The sequence below is a fragment of the Pteropus vampyrus genome, unplaced genomic scaffold (assembly GCF_000151845.1).
Source record: "Pteropus vampyrus isolate Shadow unplaced genomic scaffold, Pvam_2.0 Scaffold109, whole genome shotgun sequence".
Lineage (NCBI taxonomy): Eukaryota > Metazoa > Chordata > Mammalia > Chiroptera > Pteropodidae > Pteropus > Pteropus vampyrus.
This window is the reverse complement of record NW_011888890.1, coordinates 4,728,823-4,751,048: the sequence shown is the minus strand read 5'-3', so window position 1 is coordinate 4,751,048 and position 22,226 is coordinate 4,728,823. Positions and strand designations below refer to the sequence as shown.

General features: G+C 38.7%; 1 protein-coding gene across 1 annotated transcript in view; it reads right to left on the bottom strand.

Annotated features, from left to right (window-relative positions):
- Nucleotides 1–22,226, bottom strand: part of ADAMTSL1 (ADAMTS like 1) — a 409,445-nt gene that overhangs the window by 106,314 nt on the left and 280,905 nt on the right. Inside the window, exon 20 of the mRNA XM_011365360.2 lies at nucleotides 16,086–16,213. Within this exon, the coding sequence (XP_011363662.1) occupies nucleotides 16,086–16,213 (128 nt within the window). The remainder of the gene's footprint in view (nucleotides 1–16,085; nucleotides 16,214–22,226) is intronic.

Below are 22,226 nucleotides of genomic sequence, written 5' to 3'. Positions count from 1 at the left end.
TTTCTCCCAGTACCCCAGCAGCCTAACCCCACTTCCCTCTGGCCTACGTTTTCTTCTAAGAGTTTTATGCTTATGGGTCTTACATTTAAGTCTTTAATCTATTTCGAGTCTATTCTTATATATGGTATAAGAAAGTAGTCCAGTTTCATTTTTTTTTGCATGTATCTAATTTTCCCAACACCACTTATTGAAGAGACTGTCTTTACCCCATTGTATATTCTTGCCTCCTTTATCATATAGTAAATAAGTGTATAGATGTGGATTTATTTTTGGGCTTTCTATTCTGTTCCATTGATCAATGTATCTATTTTTAAGCCAGTACCATGCTGTCTTAATTACTACAGCCTTGTGGTATAGTTTGATACCAGGAAGCGTGATATCTCCAACTTTGTTCTTCTCTCTCAAGATTGCCGTGGCTATTCAAGATCTTTTATTGTTCCATATAAATTTTAGCGTTATTTGTTCTAGTTCTCTGAAAAATGCTATTGGTATTTTGATAGGGATTGCGTTAAATATATAGATTGCTTTGGGTAGTATGGCCATTTTAATGATGCTGATTCTTCTTACCCATGAGCACGGTATATGCTTCTATTTATTTGTATCTTCTTCAATTTCTTTTTTCAATGACTTATAATTTTCTGAGAATAAGTCTTTTACCTCCCTGTAATTTCATTCTTAAGCATTTTATTGTTTTTGATGCAATTGTAAATGGGATTGTTTTAATTTCTCTTTCTGAAAGTTCATTATTAGTGTATAAAAATGTAACTAACTGACTTCTGAATATTAATTTTGTATCCTGCTACTTTACTGAATTCATTGATCAGTTCTAAGTTTTTCTGTGTGTAGTGTTTAGGGTTCTCTCTATATAGTATCATGTCATCTATAAATAATGAGTTTTACTCTTTTTCTAATTTGGATACCTTTTATTTCTTTCTTGTCTGATTGCTGTGGCTGGGACTTTCAATACAATGTTGGATAGATGTGGTGACAGTGGGCATCCTTGTCTTGTTCCTGATCTCAAGGAAAATGCTTTTAGCCTTGCTGCACTGAGTATGATGTTAGCTGTAGGTTTGTCATATATGGCTTTTATTATGTTGAGGTATGTTCCCTCTGCCACCTCTATCACCATCTATTGAACAAGCCTTTCTTCTATTGAATTGCTTTTTAATCTTTGTCAAAATCAGTTGGACATATTATTGTGGATCTATTTCTGGGTTCCCTTTTCTGTTCCATTGATCTATGTGTGACTCTCTATCAATGCCACACAGTCTCAGTTATTGCAGGTATATAATTCATCTTGAAATTGGGTAGGCTGGTTCTTTGCATGTAATTTTTTTGTTATTCTACTTCTTTTCTTTTCCAAATGAATTTTAAAATAATCTTGTCTACAACTATAAAATCTTGCTAGTATTTGACGGGAATGACATTAAATTTGTAAATCAACTTGAGAAGAAGTGACATCTTTACTGTGTTGAGTCTTCCAATCCATGAACACTATTTAGAATCTTTTAATTTCTTTCATCAGAGGTTTGTAGTTACCAACATACAACTCCTGTATATATTTTGTTAGATTTATACCTATTTTGTATTTTGGGGGGATGGTAAATGATATTGTATTTTCAATTTCAGTGTTTCAATTTCATGTGTTGTTAATAGAAAGAGTTAAAAAAAATTTATAACCTATGATCTCGCTAAACTCACATATTAGTTCTAGAATTTCTTTTTTGGTAGATTTCTTATTTTCTAAGTAGGCAATCATTTCATTTGCAAATTGTTTTATTTCTTCCTTTCTGATCTGTATGCCTTTTTTTTTTCTTGCATTATTTCACTGGATAGAATTTCTAGCACTATGTTGAATAAGAGTGGTGAAAGTGAGATTTTGGTATGATGAATGATTTTCAGTTGAAATCTGGACATTTTCACATTATGTTATACAACACTGGATCTTATTTAAACCTTCAGTTTTAGCTGGCTTTCTCTGAAACCATTTAAGCGGGGAAACAGGGAGATGCCATCTTGTTACTATCCAATAAAAGTAGAAGTCCAGGTTCTCCACGTGGCCTCCTTTGTCACTTAAGTGGGGAGCTCTTCATTATTGCTGGCAGGGGTTGGACTTCCGGCTCCCCACATGGTCTCCACTGACACCACCATGAGAGGGGCCTTATTACTTCTGGGTGGTGAGTGAAAGTCCTGCCTCTCCAGGAGCCTTTCTCTATCAACATCCCAGAGGAGAGGGTAAGGAGGGCACTGTAGGGTGAGGGTGGAAATCCAGGCTCCCTGTGTGGTCTCCACATTACGCCATGATACGGATGAAATCTGTCTTGTCTGATGTGGTACCCTTGGGGATATTGGGAAACTCATTTCAGTCTGAGAAGATGGAGTCTAGCCTCCCTGCTGGTGTGGGTGGCAGTGGATCAGAGTGTTTTCTGTGGTGTTTGGAGTAGAGCAGTATTTTCCAAATGTTTTCTGTCTTGCTAGGCTGTCTCTTTCCTGGTTCTCTCACTAGAGAGAGAGAAGACTTTAGTTGGGGCCATTTTTTCAGTTCCAAGTTTGAGATTTAAGAGGCAAAAATAAAACCCGAGGAAATCATAATTGTGTTTTTTCTTGGTTCCTAAGGTCCCTAGCTAGTTTGCTTTCTCCTTTCCACTTTTTGATCTTCTTATGTTTGTTTTATGTATAATGTCCATGAATCTTAGTTGTATTTAGCAGGAGGAATAGGGAAAAGTATGTCTATGCTATCTTCCTGGAAATAGAAATTCTGTGTAGATTACATTTTAATAGGCCTTCATTAGCTGGGGATAAAAATCCAGCACTTTGTGTACATGACCACAAAATACAATGACAAATTCATTTATTGAGTACCTCGGGGAACTAAGCATCCACATGAAATCATTTTCGAATACCGAAAGCTAATTGTTTATAACTCAAATGGATTTAATTTCCTTTCAACCCTTTTACAGGCAAGATATTCTACAATGGTATTTGTTCTTCTGTGCCTTTATTAATTATGAAGAAAACCATAATTAAATAAGGTCCTTTGGACAGTCTTATATCTGCTTTTTATTTTTCATTTTCTCCCTCATCGATTTATCCTTTATTCCTGCTTGCACTGTCACCCAATCTCATATTAGAAAACTGTCCCTCTTTATTCTCTTCTTCCCTTTTAACTGACATCTAGGCATAGATTATCAAACTCATTAGAACTATGTTTAAGGGTAGAAATTTGAGTAAAATTTTGAGGAGCTCCCCTCTAAATATGTGCATAAACTCTCCATATCTATTTTGACTGTTTAGGGGTCTTTTTCCTTATTTTACTTATATTCCATATACCAGAGATTATATATGACCTGATGTGAAGATGATTTTGTACTATGATGGTTTCTAAGATACTACAGGGTGATAATGGGAGAATACAGCTGAAATGACATTGAGTTAATATCAGCATATTTACCTTACCTCCCTATCCATAAAAAGGTACCCAGCTTTAATTCCAAACATATTGTAAATCTAATCAGCCTCTCTGTTGCTATAATCTAATGCTGCATCCTCTTTGGCTGGACCACTGCCTAACTGGCCTCCTTTCTTCCAATTTTCCTTCACTGGCCAGAGTGATCTTTCTAAAACATGAATCAGATCATATAATGCCTCTGCTTAAATTATCCAGTGCTTTTTCAGGGCAATAAGCATACAATCAAGCTCCTATATGTTCAGGCCCAGCTGTCTACCTCTTTTACCTCCCTGAGGCCACAGTCTAATTAATCACTATGCTCCAATCACACTGGCCTTCTGTCCCTTCTGCCAAAACATCAGCACCTTTGTCCTGGCTGTTTCCTTTCCCTGACATCCTCCACCTACTCTATCTTCTTCTGGTCATTCATGTCTCCATGCAAATATCACTTCCTAGTGGGGCCTTTCCTAACCACCCCACCTAAAACATGCATCCCTTCATCCCCGTTAGTCATTATGTATCTTAGCACCAATTTTATTTTCTTTATAAGCATTACAACTATCAGAATTCACCTTATTTGTGTATTCTCTGCCTCCTGCGCCCTACCCTGTAACCTCCATAAAAGCAGGGATCACATCTCTCTTGTTCTCTTCTTATGCCTAACACCTGGTCCTGGCACATTAATGAATATATGTGTGCATATGGTATGCTATGTGCATTATCTGAATTTGTTTTTATTGTCATAAGAACTCTGAGAGGCAAGTAAAGCCTTTCTATCCTTTATATAGACCAGGAACTTAGGCTAAGAAAGGCCCTGTGGTTTGTCCAAGGCCAGAGAACAAGCAAGTAGTAGGACTGAACTAGACTCCAGAACTCTGACCTAAAGTTCAATAACCGGGGTTCCCAAAGCCATGTCTGTGGACTGGCTGTCTCAGAACCCCCAGGGCACTTGTTAAAACATAATCTGTCCTGTTATAATACAATAGTTGCCTCACTGTGTAATAAAAACAACTGTGCCAATGGGGAAAAGCAGGTTAGGGACCAAGGAGTTTCAGACTCACAATTACCAAGTTATTTTTCCTATAGGAATTTTAATAATAAAGGTGGGTTTTATAGCTGCAAGTGTATAGCTATAAAATTCAAATGTCCCTGAATTAAATCCAGCCCTTAATTAATTATATCGAGCTTTTGCTGAAAAGTAATGGCCTTTTGTCCTGTCACTAGAGGTGCTGTTGTTAGCACAGGCTACTCGTATATTCTTATTACCTTTATGATCCATTGTTAAGACAAAGCACAAAGTTATCCAAGTATTTATAATTAATAGACCTTTATAATGAAAACAATGTTTGTTAATCAATTGACCCTCTTACATTTATTAGGAAAAGCTTGTAGATATTATTGAGTCTCACTCTAGACCTATTAAACCTGAATCTCAGGTGGTGGGATGGAAGCTGTAATCTCTAGTTTTAACAAGTTCCTAGGTGATTCTAATATGCAGCCAGATTTGATAATCAATGAATTACATTGTTTTAGTTTTTCTGAAACTGGTTTCTCTGATTCATGGTGAGAGCAGAGGAGATTTCTTTTGAGAGACTGCTAGTTCTCTACTAGAAAATCTCAAGTTGGAACTCTTGTTTTAATGTCAATTAAAAACAATAACAAAAACAAGCCCATTTTTAGATCACCTGGATGATCACCTAATAAATGAGTACTGGTGTGTGATGCCAGGCCTATGTTTGTGTTAGATTACAATCATATTAACCAGTATTACTTTAATTATGGAAGTTAAGAAGAAAAGAAGAGAGAGGCAGAGAGGGAGTGAAGTTGTAAATTATGTTTGTGCTAAGAGGATGTAAAGAAAGGTCACGGCATGCTCCATCAGAAAGGCTTTCATGAGAGGCAAAACAGAAAAAAGTGCCTAGAGTATGGGGCCCTGATCACAGAGCCTCCACAGTGTGAGGGGCGCTCAGCTGTCGGGACCATGTACGTGTTGCAAGGAGCCATTTCGTTCCTGCAAATCAGCATGAGTCGGCAGATTAGTGTTGATTTATGGAAATTGATGGAGTTTATAGATTATTCTTTCATTTAATCTGTAAATTTGTGTTATATTTGAATGAGAGCTAGACAAAGGAGAAGACTACGCCTAGCTTTCTAGCTGTATAAATTTAAGACAAACAAGGAAATAGAAACAAAGGCAAACCTTTCAATTTATCAGGCCTCAGAGGAGGAATCAAGCCCTGCTGAGAGAGTCAGAAAGAAACAGAAGCATTAAGAGAATCATTTTTGTTTAGTTCCTCCAGACCTCATCAAGCCCTCCCCTTAGCTTTTGGATTATGGTTCCTGTTAGAAGTAACATAGGACAGGAGAAATGGAGGCTCACTAGTAAGCAAGGGCAGCCCTTGGACAAAGAGTGAACCTGAGGTGTAGCTAAACATGTGTGTCCATATCCAACGGTGTGAAAAAGTGCCATCTCGTGATGCCTTTATAGCAGAGACATTCAGCCAGCCAGGCACTGTCCTGATCCTGAAGGATGAGCAACAGTGAGACAAGCAGGGACAAATGAGCAGCCCCAGGAACAAATGCCTGGGAATATATTCCTGCGCATAGTCTGGGCTCTGGCTCATGCCTCTTCCCCTCATGTGTGACTCTGGGTAAAACCAAAGCCCAATGGGAAGAAATCTGAACATATGTGCTTGAAAAATATCTTTGGCCCAGTATAAAGGTAATTGAGAGAAGAGCCAGAGGAGATGGAAGGTTTGTTTTTTTGAGTGCAGCTAAGAATAGAGAGCATTGTAAGTAAGTTTTTCTTAGGGCCAAATTCCAGGCCTCTGCTAATAGAAACTTTGTTTTCAACAGCATGATGCCTTCCATTTTAGAAGCCATGGCAGAGATTGATTTGCTACCAACCAAACCTCTTTCTCTTCCTAGGCACGAAGCTAGGTCATTTTCCAGCCTCTTTGTTTAGGTGAGCAAGATACTACGTTCTAGCCAGATGGAAGGTGAGCAGAAGTGAAGTGAGACATTCAATCAGAACCACAGAAACCCTCTTGTGCAATAATTTTAGATTTTATGTGAGCTAGAAATAATCTATCATATTTTAGCCATATTATGATTTTATTTGTTATAGTAGTTATCAAATGCTAATTGATCCAGGTTTAATGAATATTTGTTTGCTCACTGAATCAAATGGGTCTTCTTTCAGTACTTCTAGTGAGTCACAAACATCATTTGAAAAGAGTTCTTTACTATCTTTAGCCATCAAAAATGAATTGTCCTTCAAAGACTTCAGATTCTCACCGTTTAGCTAGAGGCAATCTATGTGTTAAGAAGTGTGCATGTGTATTCATTCCCCAGGAGGATGAGAAGACTTGTTGGAGATGAATGGGATACTGGACGATGACAAAAACCAGGACTGCAGCAAGCAGGTTTGAAGATGACTGAGAGCTCCAGAAAAAAATGCATAAATAGCGAATAGGTTTGAGATTGTGATATCTAAACTAGTAATTAGTAGAGTCTTCCTGGAGTGCTACTCAGGTACAGATTCTGGGTTATATTCATGAGGACCGAGCAGCGCAAATACCATCATTAATGATTAGCTAGTGATGTCTGCAGTGGGCATGGGCATGCGAGGTGGCGGCCTACATACCAGGTGTCTGGACTCCATCTCTTAATAGCTGAGTGATCTTGGGTGAGTTATTTAATCTGTTTGTGCCTTAGTTTTCTAATTCTATGGTTGTCGAGAGGAGCAAATACAATAATGCATGCAGAGCTGTTGGAATGGTGCCTTCGCACAGAGTGAGGTTTGAATAAATGTTGGCTGTCAGAATGCTAACATTATGAGAGAAAACTATGAGGAGCAAGCAGTGTTAGGAACCTCTGATAAACTAAGAAAATACACAGAAAGGAAAACTTTAAAGAAACAGGAAAAGACAGGAAAGAGGAGAGGGAAGAAATCTGTAAGTGAGAAGGAACTCTATGGCTTCTATTTCGAAGAACTGCAAGGGTTTCAGAATGATTAGAAGAAATAATTTAAATACAATGGGTTCTCTTGAAACTGGAATCAGTATCTGGTCAGACACAGAGAGCTTAAAAGTCACACTGAGGCTGGTTGTGCTGGAGACCGCAAACTGTATCTATTTCTAGAGAAGTTATGAAACAACATATGCTAGCCTGACTTGCTTGTGATTCCCATGAGACTGTTCAAGAAAAACAGTTGTTACCCATGACAGATCCAAATCTCAATTCAAGGGAAAGGTGAATAAGATAGTAACACTCACTAATTGAAATATTTAAGTAAACAGAAATGAGGTGTTAGAATTCACATACTTTCAGTACCTAAAACTAAGTAAATTGTATTAATTCAGATTTAATCAATGGATAATGCCTTGTAATCAGTGAGAATATCAAAGCAATGCCATAAGAAATGATAGCCTCTGCTCACAATGCAATTATCACAGGTCCCTTCCAAGGGACATTAAATCTGCAAAAACTCCCTGAAATAATTCCTCAATCGAAGAATTTAAGACCTCATGAGTTAATAAGTAAAGTTTAAGGGACCGTGATCGGTGTGAACCTATGAATCCCTTATAAATAACAACGACATCTTATACATCTGAAATTGCTAATGATGAATATGGACTATTAATGTTCAGTTACCATTTCTTTCTGGCCAGGAGCTTTTCAGGATCTGGCTACCTGGCAATTTCAACAAGAGTGGCTTTGTTATAGATAACAGTCATATTAAAATGTAAGATTTTTTTTTTTTTTTTTAGTCTGGTTCTCCTTCCAAATGCCTTTCACATTTGGTAGCTCAGAAATTTTTAACTCCATCCTATCTTGCTGTCTTTCTCACAAGGTCTCCTTCACTTCCACCTCTTGCCTCTCGAGTCAGCATTTGGCCTTTCAGTCAACCCTGTTTGCTCTTTTTCTCCCCAGCAGTCCTCTGAGAACCTTTCCTCTCATCTGTTATTTTTCCAAGACATCACAGCAAAAGCTTCTTTGTTATCTACTCTTCTATTCTCCCAAAGATAAAGCAAATAATTTTGCAAATGATAGAATTTCAGGTACGGGGTAATTATAGCTGGGAATAGTGGGTGTGGATTGCTGTACTTTATTTGTAGGCAAGAGATGTGTAGAACTCTTAGGTCTAACAGAGAACCAAGTGCGCCTCTATTTAAAACTTTCTGTTTACAATAAGGACACAGGTTTATAGTTCTAAATCTGCTTCTAAATTTTGCAATGTGGCAAATACTTTTCCTAGAATCTTACTTATTTTATTATGACAATAAGCTTTCTTTTTTAGTAATAGTAAAAATAAATGTTTCTCTTCCATCCAAATCATTACATGGTTTTAGTTAGTATAATCTAATAAAATATATTATTGTACTTTGAATAACACTCTATCTGGGAAATGAGGTATACTATATGAGCAGGGAATATAGAATATGGAAGATTTAGTCAGAGGATACTGGTAGCTTCTAGTTTATGTTCAGAACACTGGCACGTTTAGCTTGAAAATAATTTTTAAAAATTTGAATTGGTTGGGCTCAGTTAAAAAAGAAGAGATTTACAAAAACGTTTGTGTGTTTTGGTTTGGCTTACTTGGAATAACTGAAAGGTCTATCAATGTTAGATTTGCATTTTTCTTTGGAAATAGTCAGATGAAAATGAGCTGTGCCTTTTAGACAGAGTGTGGTAGGCAGAATAATGGGTCCCCAAAGATGTCTGCATCCTAATCCCTAGAAACTGTGACTACACTACATTACATGGCAAAAGGGAATTAAGGTTACAGGTGGATTAAGGTAGCTAATGAGCTGACTTTAAAATGAGATTATCCTAGTTTATCTAGTGAGACCAGTCTAATCATGTAAACTCTTAAGATCAGAGACAGAAAAGAGTTTATCAGAGAGGCAGCATGAGGACTCAACCCGCTACTGCCAGCTTTGAAGATGGAGGAAGAGGGCTAAGAGCTAAGAATGCAGCGGCCTCTAGAAGCTGAGAATGACACTCAGTTTACAGCCAGCAAGGAAACACAGACCACAGTCCTAGGTCACAAAGAACTAAATTCTGCCAACAATCTGAATGAGCAGGAAAAGCATTCTAGCCTAGAGCTTTCAAAAAGGAATGCAGCCTGTTGACATCTTGATTTTATCCTGGTGAGACCGTACTGGACTTCTGACCTACAAAACTGTAAGATAATATGTTTGTGTTAGTTTAAGACTCTAAATTTTTGGTAATTTGTTATGGCAGCAGTAAAAAACTAATAATACACAGGCCATATACACTATTTAAATCACCAAAGTTATCACTACAACAAAGTATATGTATGACGAATAAGCACAAGAAAGGGCCCTGACATCATTAGTCATTAGGAAAACATAAATTAAAATATTGATGAATTATCACTTCACATCCATGAGAATGGCCAGAATAAAAAAAAAAAAATAGACAAATGTTTGTGAGAATATAGAGAAACTGGAACCCTCATACATTACTGGTAGAAATGTAAAATGGTGCAGCCATTTTGGAACATAACTGGCAGTTTCTTAAAAAGTTAACCGTAAATATGCTACATGACTCTGCAATTCCAGTTTTAGGTATCTATACCTAAGAGAAATGAAAACATATGTCCACACAAAAACTTGCACTTCAATGTTCATTGCAGCATTATTCCTAATAGCCAAAAAGTGTAAACAACCTATATGCCCTTCCACTGCTGAATACAATGTGGTATGGTCACACAATGGACTTTTATTCCACCATAAAAAGAAATGTAGCCTACATGGTACAACACAGGTGAACCTTGAAAACATTATGCTAAGTGAAAGAAATTGGTAACAAAGGACCATGTTTTGTATGATAAAAAAGCAGATCTATGGAGATGTAGTATATTAGTGATTGCCTAGGGCTGGAGGGAGTGGAGGGGGATGGAGACTGATAGCTAAGGGATGTGGAGTTTACTTCTGGGATAATAAAAATGCTCTAAAATCGAGTATGGCGATGGATGCATAACTCTGTACTAAAAGCCACTGAATTGTATACTTTAAATGGCTGAATTGTCATAGTGTATGAATCATACCTCAATAAAGTTTTTTTTTTTTCCCCAAAAACTACCACCTTAAATTGTAGTGATGGTTACACAATTTAAAACATTTGCTAAAAAAGATCACTGAATTGCACACCTACAGCAGGTAAATTTTATGATATGTAAGCTATACCTCGATAAAGCAGAAAAAAAATAGTGTTAACCTGAATTAACCTTTTTTTGATGATTCAGAGTCAACACTGGGAATAATTATCTTGCATAAAAATTGAGAAGAACTGGAATTTCTTTGCCCGTATGATTCCGTTTAGTTGGCGTGCCTTCAATATACACATTGCAGTGCCCTTAGGACTTAAGGAAGTGGGTGGGGCTTAGCTGGCCTTTTCCTGAGCATTCCCAAGTCATACGGCTTCCCTCGAACCATTTTCTAAAGATATGTTTTGCTGATGCCAGTGTGTCAGGTTGCTCAGGTTAGCTCGTCTAATTATTCAATTGAAGTTGATGATTCCTCAAGAGACTAAGGCAGCAAGTGGTGCTGTCATAACTTCTTTTGCCTGTTCCACTGCATGCTCCCTGAAAAGGGACCCCATACCCAGTACAGCTGTGTGATGCTGCAGCCTCTCCTAGAAACAACCAAGGATATGGTAAATTCCCCTACCGTCCCACCACACATTCTTCCCTTATTCTATTGGGCAGACGTGGGAATTGCTTTTTCAGGATTTGCGATGAGCTAGCTTGAACCATTTGTATTTGTTTACTCCAGCCTACTAGGGAGAAGAGTAAGTTGGATTCTCCTGCTATAACTTTATCAGTTTTACGTAAGTTCTATAATAGCTAGACGTCTTTAGTGGGCATGTTATATGCGTGTGTGTGTGTGTATTAAAGAAAATTTAAGGGTCTCGGTTACTCCATATTCTATCAGATAATGAGGTCCCCTAATGGCAATTTGAATCAGTCAATGGCCATTACCCTGTTGTTCAGAGTACCACTGGGAACACAGCCAAACTTGTCTGCCTTTCTCTCTAATCGAGTGTATTGGAGTAAACCTTCCTTTGTCAGTCTTTGCCACTGGTGATGAGGCCCTCTCTGAGTCGAACTCCCTGTAAAGCAAAATCTTTCTCTGGTTAACAGAATTGCTGGATGAAAAATCCAGAAATGCCAACTTGAAGTGACTTACATTATGAAAAGCTTACAAAACTGCTTGTCTTTTATTGCAGCTACTAAATCATGATGGGGAAGGGAAAGAAAAAGAATTTCAAAAACAACTGCCTTTTATTTTTATTTTCCCAGAGAGGTTTCTGTGATCTCTTTATTAGACACAATATGTGTCAGCTATTCAACTCATAAAAAAGGAGAAAAACATGCCAAGAAAGGAGAAATATTTTCTGTTTCTCCATTCCTGTGAAAACGTTGAATGAGCTCATCTGTGTTCTCTCCTTTCAATGAAAGATATGCTCATCCCTCATCTTCTCATTTTCCATTGATGATGTCAGGCAGGCCTTGCAGTATCTCTTTTGTGATCTTATAAAATCAATGACAACCAAAAACATTTCCCTTCTGGCTATGACCTCATCAGTGGTCTACACCTGGACAGGCTCCATCTGCATTGGTAAGTAGAGCTAAACTCCACTGATCCAGACTGAAGCAATTTACCAGGAAACTACTGCTTTCCTTCAAAATGCTCCCTATGCCATTCAATATGGAAGATTTTAAAGCAACTTGGCTGAGTGCTGAATACAACTAGTCAAGATGGCTCTCTAATCTTTATGCCTAGCTTTATACACTGCAGAAACTCTCCTTACTTAGCCCTGTTTTTACCTGGACAAAAGTCATCAGTACTTCAAACCGTTAGGTGGGTGACATTTGGGGATATTCTTATATCCCTTCTTTCCTCCCTCTCCTCTACTGTATGCTACTTTCATCGATATTCTCAGCAGTGAAACAGGCATGCAATTTAGTCAATTTAGCACAGAAAGTCATTTCTTGCCACTGGGTCTGGATGGCTATGAGTTTCCTGAACCAGAATGGCAGATGGGGATACACAGGCCATCTCCATGCTGAGAGACACCCGCAGTGTACTCTCAAATCTCTGAGACTCAAAAGAAAAAAATCAACACATAATGGATGAGTTTGGGGAGAAGCGAAAGACACACAAGACAGTATTTTACAGGCCCAAAGAAGGCAGAGCAGGAAGGTTTAGCTGTATGAATATGTTTAAAACTGATATACATGGTTGAATACAAATTGTAGAAAGACTAGTAATGGACCTACAATGCATCTGGAGGCAGAAGTGGCTACTCACTGAGTTCAAAGGATGGGGCAACTCAACGGGAGAGGTGTAGTTGTTGACCAGGGAAATTTCATTGGGCCTCCCTTTCCGTGGCCCATGTGAAATATTCTTCATCACAACCTACCTCCCTTGCTCTGAATCCAGACACTCCAACCACTTTTCAGGTGGCTAATTCAACCTTCCCGGTTGACAATGAGACAGTGAGACAGACACCGAGAGGTGTTCTACAAAGGGTTTATGAGCATTCTGGTCTCCGAAAAAGATTCTTCCCTACTATAAAAATAACTTGAGTTTTATTTTGTGCATTATCTTCCCTATAATAATTGCTAATAAATATTGAGTGCTTACTATATGTCAGACATAATTATAAGCATTTTACATGAATGAATGCATTTAATGTCCACAAGAACCCCCTGAGTCAAGCACTATCATCATCACCATTTTATAAATAAAGAAGCTGAATTGGAGAGTATAAATAAGTTGCTCAGGGTTATATAACTAGGAAATAAGTGGCAGAGCCAGGATTCAAATGAGGCTCCAGAGCCTGTAGGCTTACCTGCCATGCTATGTCTGCTCTTGTGAAATGCTAGGAGCAATTTCCCTGCATCTGGTCAACTCAGGTGCATTGATGAGACCAAAGTTCATACACAGTCCTCATAAAATCATGGGGACACCTGAGCACTTTGAGCTTCAAAAAAAGTTTTTTCTCTTTTGGCCTGTATTCACACTGAACTGAAGGTAAACAAACAAATGGAAAAAAAAAAAACACAACCAAACCAAAATAAACAAACAAAAAACTCTGCAATGTCTTTAAAAGCACAGAGGCACCGAAATTCACCATGAGAATCTGATTGCAAGTGAGCCGACTCAGCTCCTAAGTCCATACTTGAAAAATTCATGGAAGTAAAGTTGGGCTAATGTTTTACACATTTTAGAATTGCTTTCAGGATGTGTTTCATTTTAGAAGAGCTAGAGAAAAAACAGAAAACATTTATTGAGTGTGAACTATGTGCCTGGCATTGGGCTAAGTGATTTTTCACACATTTAATCTTATTTAACCCCACAACAATCCTGTAAAATATTATTAATTTCATTTTTACGGATGAGAACAAAGATTCAATGAGGTTTTTACACTTTGTTCAAAGTCACACTGCTAATAAACAGTATACTTGGTCATCAAACTTAGAAATGCACCATACCCCTTTTGCCCCCAAATTTAGGTTATATTTAGGTTGTATTTTATATAACACCACCCAGGATCCCGATGTGCACATTTGAAGGAAATTGTAACTATCTTTCAATTCTAGGTAGTCATGTATGCATCTATTGCCTTCACTAGCCTGTAAACATTAGGGAGCACAAAACTCAGGTCTTATTTATTTCTGTATATCAACAATACTTGGCCAAGGGTGTGCTTACAGCAGGAGCTAGTGAGCCCCTCAATACTGCAAGTGTAGACACTGATACAGGGGTAGATGACAATCCCAGTTAAAGACACAAATGCAATCCTCAAGCAACACATACATTTTGAGCCTTAACTTTTAGAGGGATTGTTTACCAGATTTGCCAGCAGACCTGAACAAACCGCACTACTGAAGCACAGGATGAAGCTCCCCCAGGCCCCGGGTGTGGTGGTGTTTGTGATCTACCTCATTGAGCGGCCCCTTTCCTCTCCTTCCCTGGTGCCTCTCTGGCTGCTCTGTTCCCTGGCTTTGAACCTTTTGGCAGCCTCCAACAGCCCCTCTTCAAAGGGCCGAAGACAAGCCTGATGTTTCAATTGCCTTGCTTAATTCCAGACAGGTTCCCATTAATCGTATTACATTCAGGTGAACAAAAGGTATTTAGTTTGTGACAGAGCTGAAATGTATCTGGATAAATATAAACAAGAGAGTTAATCCTGTAAGAGCCACTATTTGCCTGCAACTGGAAGGATGTCAGCAGTGCCCTTGCTAAGGGAGGTCGGAGGGTGGAAGGCAGAAGAGGTTTAACAAGACTGGTGCTGAGCATCTGGACTCTGTATTAAAGAGGGGAATAAAGCTTGTGACTGGAATACATTAGGAGAAAAGCAAATGTTCTATTCACAAAAAAATAGGCATTAATAATATCAGTCTTTAATCCACCCCAGGGCTCCTCAGCTTGCCTTATTCATTGTTGACTTTCATCTTCTCTGTAAAGCCTCCTGCTAAAGGTTCCTTCTCAGATCAGCTTTAGGTCACGGGGGCAAAAATACTTTTGCTAAACAGATATGCAAGGGAGTAGCATGTGTGACTGGAAAACAATGTGACAACATAATCCCGGCATGGACCGATGAGGTCAGTGTGGGGTGATGTTGGCTTTCTAGCATCTACTGAATCATTTGATGGGGGCGGCAATTGAAAAGAATAAATACAAACACATGCAACATACCGCCACAAAGACTGCATGGCCCAGATCTGAGAAAGAGTCCTGTTTTGGTAGGATCAGTGGGGAATTGGAGGGAACAATAAGCTGGGAGTTAGACCTCAGTTCCCTTCTCCACACCACTAGCTGAGCGGCTGCGTGACCTCAGGTTGCCTGGCCTGTGAGAAATGAAGGTCTGAGAATGGTCCAGCTGGTATGTATCTCAGGTCTTCTTTAGTTTCAAAGGCAAGGATTTGTCCTACAGAAGAGAGGTTTTATAAAAGTGCACTACCACAAGACCACCACCTTGGGAGACATTGTAATCTGAATCTCAATATTCCTAAGTCACCATGTGTAGGATGTTTTGCTTAGCTCTATGGATAAAGGCAAACTGTTGGCAGGTGCATCAGAGCAAGAGGCTGATATAAAACAGAATTAGAGAGAACACTCCTGGCTTCGAACCATGACTATAGAATTCAAATTCCTCATGGGTCTTAGAGTGTTCTTCGTAATGGTGTAATAAGGAGAGATGACAGGATCCCAAAAAGGCATTTAATAACCTCAGGTCACAATTAGGTTTCCCAACATGCTACTTACTTGTACACATTTCTTTTTCTCATGTTTTTTTTTTTTTTCCCCTGCCTGGAATATTTCCCCCATTTCTGCTTATCAAAACTCTACTCGTCCCAATTCTAAGACCTCCCAGATGGAATGAAATGTCCTTGCACAACCTTTGGTTATCAGTTGGAGCACTTATTTAATTCTACCTCATTTCACACATCACCTCCATTTAATTATAGAATAAGCTTCTTGATGGCAGGGTATGGATCTCATTTATCTATGTGTTCCTGGGCCTGCTTGGCACGTTGTAGGCATCCACCCAATAATGGTTTCTGAATTGAAATGAACAGGAACTTTCACGTTACCTGCTAATGTGACAGCAATGGAGACAGAGTCAAATCCCAAGGCATTTGTGGCATTACAAGTGTAGAAACCCACATCAGCTTCCACTGGTGCCAGGATCTGTAAGGAATCATCTGGTTGTAGAAGAATCCTGGAACGACAGAAATGTAGACCTGGTCAGGTCAGTGGAGTCCCTGTTGACAATCAATACTGGTAAAGCAGGAAGGAACCTAGGGGATACTGAGAATCCTGTTTTAACAACAGGGACTAACCAGCCACAATGACACTCAGGAACCCAGGCTCTCTTGCCACTGTGATTGGTATAATTTTGATAGCAACCACCCCAAAAGGAGGTTTTTGATTGCTTATGCTGCTTGTTGATTACTTGATCTAACTGCTACCAGTTGAAACAACATATGTGTGATGAATTCATAACACACACATCAGGACTGAGAGGAAAGGCTAAAATGAATGATGCAGATAAATCTAGAGAAGGACTATTAAGAAAAAGGCAAAGATATAAAGGAAAAATGGGGGCGTGGTTGGATGGTAGAAAGTAGGCACAGCTTCCAGAAGGCATCTGTTAAGGCTTGGAGGTGGGAGAGAGGAAGCCAGGATCATGTACTGATGAGAGGATCTTGATGTGTGCATTTGAAGGCAACTGTATGTGAAATGACCTCTTAATTTCAGATAGTCGTATGTACATTTACTGGCTTCATTAGTCTGCAAACATTCAGATACAAAATTCACATCTTATTTATTGTTTTAATTCCCACAATACTTGGCAGAGGGCCCTCTGTAGAGAAGTTACCCAGGAGAATGAAGGCAAAGCCTGCCCCTAGGACCTTGGTAGAGACAATTCCAGAAAAATCATTATCTAGTTCAGACATTTTGCTTTATTTGAAGAGAACTGCAAGTATCAATTTGTAAGTGCCTATGCCACAAGATTCAAAACCCACTCCAACCTCAGTCTATTATTTTTTCTTTTCTTGACTTAGGCCATTTCCAAGAACTATTTGCTACATCATGGCATTTAGACAGATTAATGACTAAAGATGACTTGAAGCTGAAATCTTGGTGATCTGGCAAGTATGACAATAACTGGAATATATCTGTGGAGGGAGGAATCCGGAAAGGTAGGGGGAAGCTCAGAGATCCAGTACCTGAACCTGGCAGGGCCTTAGGTTGGTAAATCATTCAGCAGCACGGAAATGGTTTAGAGTTGGCTTTTGGACTCTTAGAGTTAGTCATTTCCACCTTCATGATTATTTCCAACTCCCTAATTTCAAAAGGCTCAAAGATCTGGTCACTTAATATCACATTAACATCTATCCATAGAAGGCAAGGAGGTAGCAGGGGTTGTTCATCATAAAAGGGGCAAAAAATCATGACAACGTCAGGAGAATTCACAAGACTTGGTGGTGAAATTAAGATTAGGAGTCAGCTCTCTTGCCCCAGCAACACATTCTATCGATTCTTTCTTCACTATTTCTTCAGACGTTATGGTATTTGCAGATCAGCACTACCTTTAGTTAGCTGTTAATTATTCTAAGGTGGGTGATGAGTCTGGCAATGAATCAGGCCTCCTCAAGGTTGTTTTTGGCCTTGGGCCAAATGCATTGCTTATTCTTACCTCCTGTCAGAGAGACGGCAGGAAAGAAGAAAAATAAGGCTTACATCATTCAGTCTTCAATCTGGTTATGTATGGGTAGTTGTGCTAAAAATGGGGAAGGAAATAGAAAACCCTAGCCAAAGGGAAGTTTCTGGATAGTTTGCGTTTAATTCAGTGCCATTTTAGACCATCGCTGCTATTACTGGGGACAGTCAGGCTTTTGTGGAGCTAATACTTTGTGAGAGATGAGAGAGAGGCTAGGAGAGATTGTGATAGAACTCATCCACTCATTGTCACTCATCAATCAGATATTAGCTGTTTTCTCTCAAAGTAAAAAATTACTTGTTATTTTGTTAGTTTATTTCAGAGAAGCTAATAAGAGAAAGATGACTATACAATTTACCTACCTTTGGTAAGCCATACAATATTTAAGTAATAATATGACTGTTTTCTAAAGGAATCTTAACAGATATATCACAATATCATTGCTAAATCTCTTTAGGTGTTTAGGCTGCTTTAGATTATAAAAATTAAAAATTGACTTTATGACTTAAATCTATGATATCCCATATATGCCTTCATAACAATGTCCAAATAGAAATTAGGAAAGTAGGCTTAATCACATTTCAGTAGAACTGACTACTCAGGATGATTGAACTTAGAAGATCTTTATTCAATTTTACCATGCTCAAAAGGCAGGCATTAAAATTTGCTGAATTCCCACGTCCATTGGGACAGTTGCTTTCCTAAAACCAGAATTTTTGTCTCCTCTACAGAAAGGTTCTTGAATTGAACATTCAAAGCAGGAAGCTAGAAGACAGATCTTCTGAACTTTATTTTGGTCCTGTTATGATTTAAGTAATCACCATTGGCAAATCCCTTCGCCTTCCTGTTTTTTCAGTTTATCAGCTTCTAAAACCCAGTTGAAGTATGTTTTTGTACATAGCAGAAGGAACTGTTAAAATGAGGTTGAGATACCAGACCATCTCTTGGTATCTCCAATGACCCTTTTATTGATAATGTTGGAAACTCTGAATGGAGAATTAAATGTGAGGAAGGAGGGGGGTGGTGAGAAGATTGTGAGGAAGAAAACAAAAGGGGCACATGATATTGGCCAATTTCCTTCTCCCCCCACACCCTCCCATTTTAGTAAATTTAGTAATTGACATATTCAGGTCATTTTTCTCCCCATAGAACTATAAACTTGCCTGATCTCATGCAGAGGCTGTAAACCCCACTCTCACACTGGGCCTATTTCTTTTAGGTGAGGGCTAGCTTTTGTAGCTACGTGAGTTCCTCGAGGCACTGGTACTACTGAGTGAGCCATAATGCCTTTTGCCTGTATGAAGACTAGTAAAGCATACCCACAAAGTTGGTGAAGAGAAGGGAGGAGATCCATTACACCAGGCACAAAGCCATAAGGGTCTGAACTAGGACAGGAATAGTGGAAATGGAAAGAAACCTGGATCTTGAGATTTAGCATTCATATATTCTTTTATTCTGTAAACTGTCTATACAAAGATAAAAAGCTAAAGTATTTGCCTGCATAAAAAGTTTTAAATATTGTCTTTAGACAAAATTTACATGCCACAAAATTTAAATTTGTCATTTATTGCATAAACTTATAAATTATTTATATTTATAAAACTGTACTCTTTAGCTCAAGAATCCATAGTTATTTAGTGGCAGAGTCAGGATTTAAAATAGGGCTTCTTGGTCCAGCACTTTGGCCCCAATCTATCCTGTCTTTAATAAGCCCATAAAATTGGTAGATGGGGGTTTGGAGGCTGCCGCTAGAGGGAGTGATAGATCTGGAGAGGGTTTCCATGCAGGGCTCTCTAGGAAACATGGCAAGGCGAAGGAGAGGGCTTGCTGTGCAGTCTAAGGTTTGCTTTAGTCTCTCTCTCTACCATGGCATCTAGGAAAAGAGATTTCTGGAAAAAAACATTGCCCTTGTATTTCAGATATCTACTCTATTAACTTAATTTGTTGGTAGTTGATTTCTGTCAGCTTGTATTTAGGTTTCAAGTTTGACAAGACTGTTTTAGAATGCACAGGCACAGAAACATTGTGCTGCTTTCCAAGCAAAACCAGAAAGATTTCTCTGGGGTCGTTTTGGAATTTAAGGAATCAGAGAATGAGGGGCATGGAATGGGGCATAATTAAAACATACATAGCAAATGGTAATGTGGTCACGTTAGGTATATTAATACTCACTGCTTTCCTTCCATACCCACACCACACTTTCGTTTTGGTTTACTGAGCTAAAACTTAAGACTAGTTACTCTTTTAGCTCGAAAATGAAGGAAAAATTTTGCTTTTCTGGTGGCCTTTACTTGGAAGCTTCTAAGCATGTCTTCTCAAGCATTCTACCAATTAATTAAGGAGCAGTTGAGAGAGTGCAAATAAATGCTTTAGTTGCATAAATAAAGCCCTCATCACCCATGTGAATAGGATATGGACCTACAAAGTACGAGCTCCTTGAGGTGAAGTTATTTCCTCTGCATTTGTAATATACAATGAGAAAGTACTCTTATTTGAAAAGATGGCAGCTCTGAGTGTCTAAAGGAAAGTTTCAAGCAATTCTGTGAGTTGGGTGTCAAAGTAAAGGGCTTTCTGTGGAGACTAAGGTCGTGATGCATTCTGAATCCTTGGCTCAACTGTGAACACCACTGTCTTGTGCAGGTCCACCTCTCAAAATGACCTCCATGACCAACCATGTGAAGCTGCTACGAAAGGGGAGCCTTCCTAACTTTACTCAGGAGATGTGGAGTCATGTAAAGGACTTTGTGAGCCTCTAAGTCCCTTCTGCAAAATGAGGATAATACCGACCTGAATTTCTACGAGGATCAAAATAAAGGAGTATACAGACCCATTCTTACTGTCTTCTAAGTAAAAAGGCATCAGCTTAAACATCAAATGCATCTAATAAATTAGTATACATTTTTAATGGTACAGGTGATGGTAACCTATACTACCATTTGCAATTTCTCATTGAAATTTCCAGTTGTCAGAGGAAATTTTCAAGCTCTGGACATAAACATACCCATCGGCTACATGGGCTATGATGTTGTACCATCTCAGGCCTCTCATCCTAACAAGTAAGCATTCTTAAACCCATTTTAGGCCTCGACACAGGACTGGAAGCTGGAAATCACAGGTATACTCTTTCTCTTTAGAATAGTATCTTCCTCAACTGTTCAAACTTACTTGCCCCGCATCCCAACACAAACTCCTCTCTCTAGTCAAAAAGATAGCTTTTTTGATTCTCCTTGTTATTAGCTTGGGGCTGAATTCAGGATTTCTCCTGTCTGTCTGTCCTTCTAAATTCTCCCTGTCCCTTAAGAATGAGTTCAAGTACTACCTCCTGTGTTACCACAGTCCACAAGAATCTGTCCTTTTTCTGGTCTTGCGGAGTTGTTCTGAGCTATACTACAAAGCCCTTTCCATTCTACAATATCTCATTTCTTCAGTCAGATTGTAAAATACATACTTCAAGGATCAGGACTCTTTTACTTCTTTCATAGTTCCCTCTGCAGTATTTAGCATAATGCTGGCATGCTGAATAAATACTTAATAAACATTTGTTTAGTTATCTTCAGAGCAATGGAGCTGAAAATAACCACAATGACAATATAGCATAGTGGTTAAGAGTACAGACTCCAGAGCCACAGTGACTGGGTTTCAACTCTACCTGTACCACTTTGTAGTTGTGTAACCTTGGGCAAGTAATTTATTTAAGTTCTCAGTGACAGTTTCTTCATCTATAGAATGCAAAGAATTATAGCACCTACCTAAGGTTGTTGTGAATATTCCTCATGAGTTCAAGTATTTAAAGAACATAGAACAGCGCTTGACACGTGGTAAAAAATTATGGAAGTGTAGGTTATTATTTTGTTGTTGACATCACCATCACCATTGTCATTCACTCTTCATGTCTTGAGCCTATGTATTCTGGATGTTTTGAGAAAGTATTTTGACATAGGTATATAATCGAGAAATGTAGGGATTTAAGGGGGGAAAAAAACACTAATCAGGGATACGGGGTGGATGCAAGGGGTTTATTGTGTGAGGAAGCAGGGAGCGAGCCACGGTACATTCGCCTCGGTGGTAGCACTGGGAATGGACAAGAGGAGCAGAGGGCTGAGGCCACGTGGCACACTGGGTTGGCAACTGCGTCAATTCTATTCTTGACACCAGGATCTCTGAATAAGGACAATTACTTATTTCCCTAACTGTTTTAACACTATTAACCAAATACTAAAAACTTAGAACACTGAAAAAAAAAAGACTAGGATACTGCGATTGCAAAAATGCATAAAAATAAGAGTACAAGAATGAGAGGTGGGAAAAAGTGGGCTTAGAAGAAAATAAGCAAAGTTAAGGGAGGCTATGCAAAGTACATCAGCTCCAACCTCCTAGGAGGAGCTGTTGAGGACTTTTTCTTATCATGAAATGCGGATTTTTTTTTTGTTTTTTTTTTTTTTTTGTTTAGGGGAATCATACAAGATAACAGCAAAATCTACCACAGTGAGAAGCAATATTTGTTAGA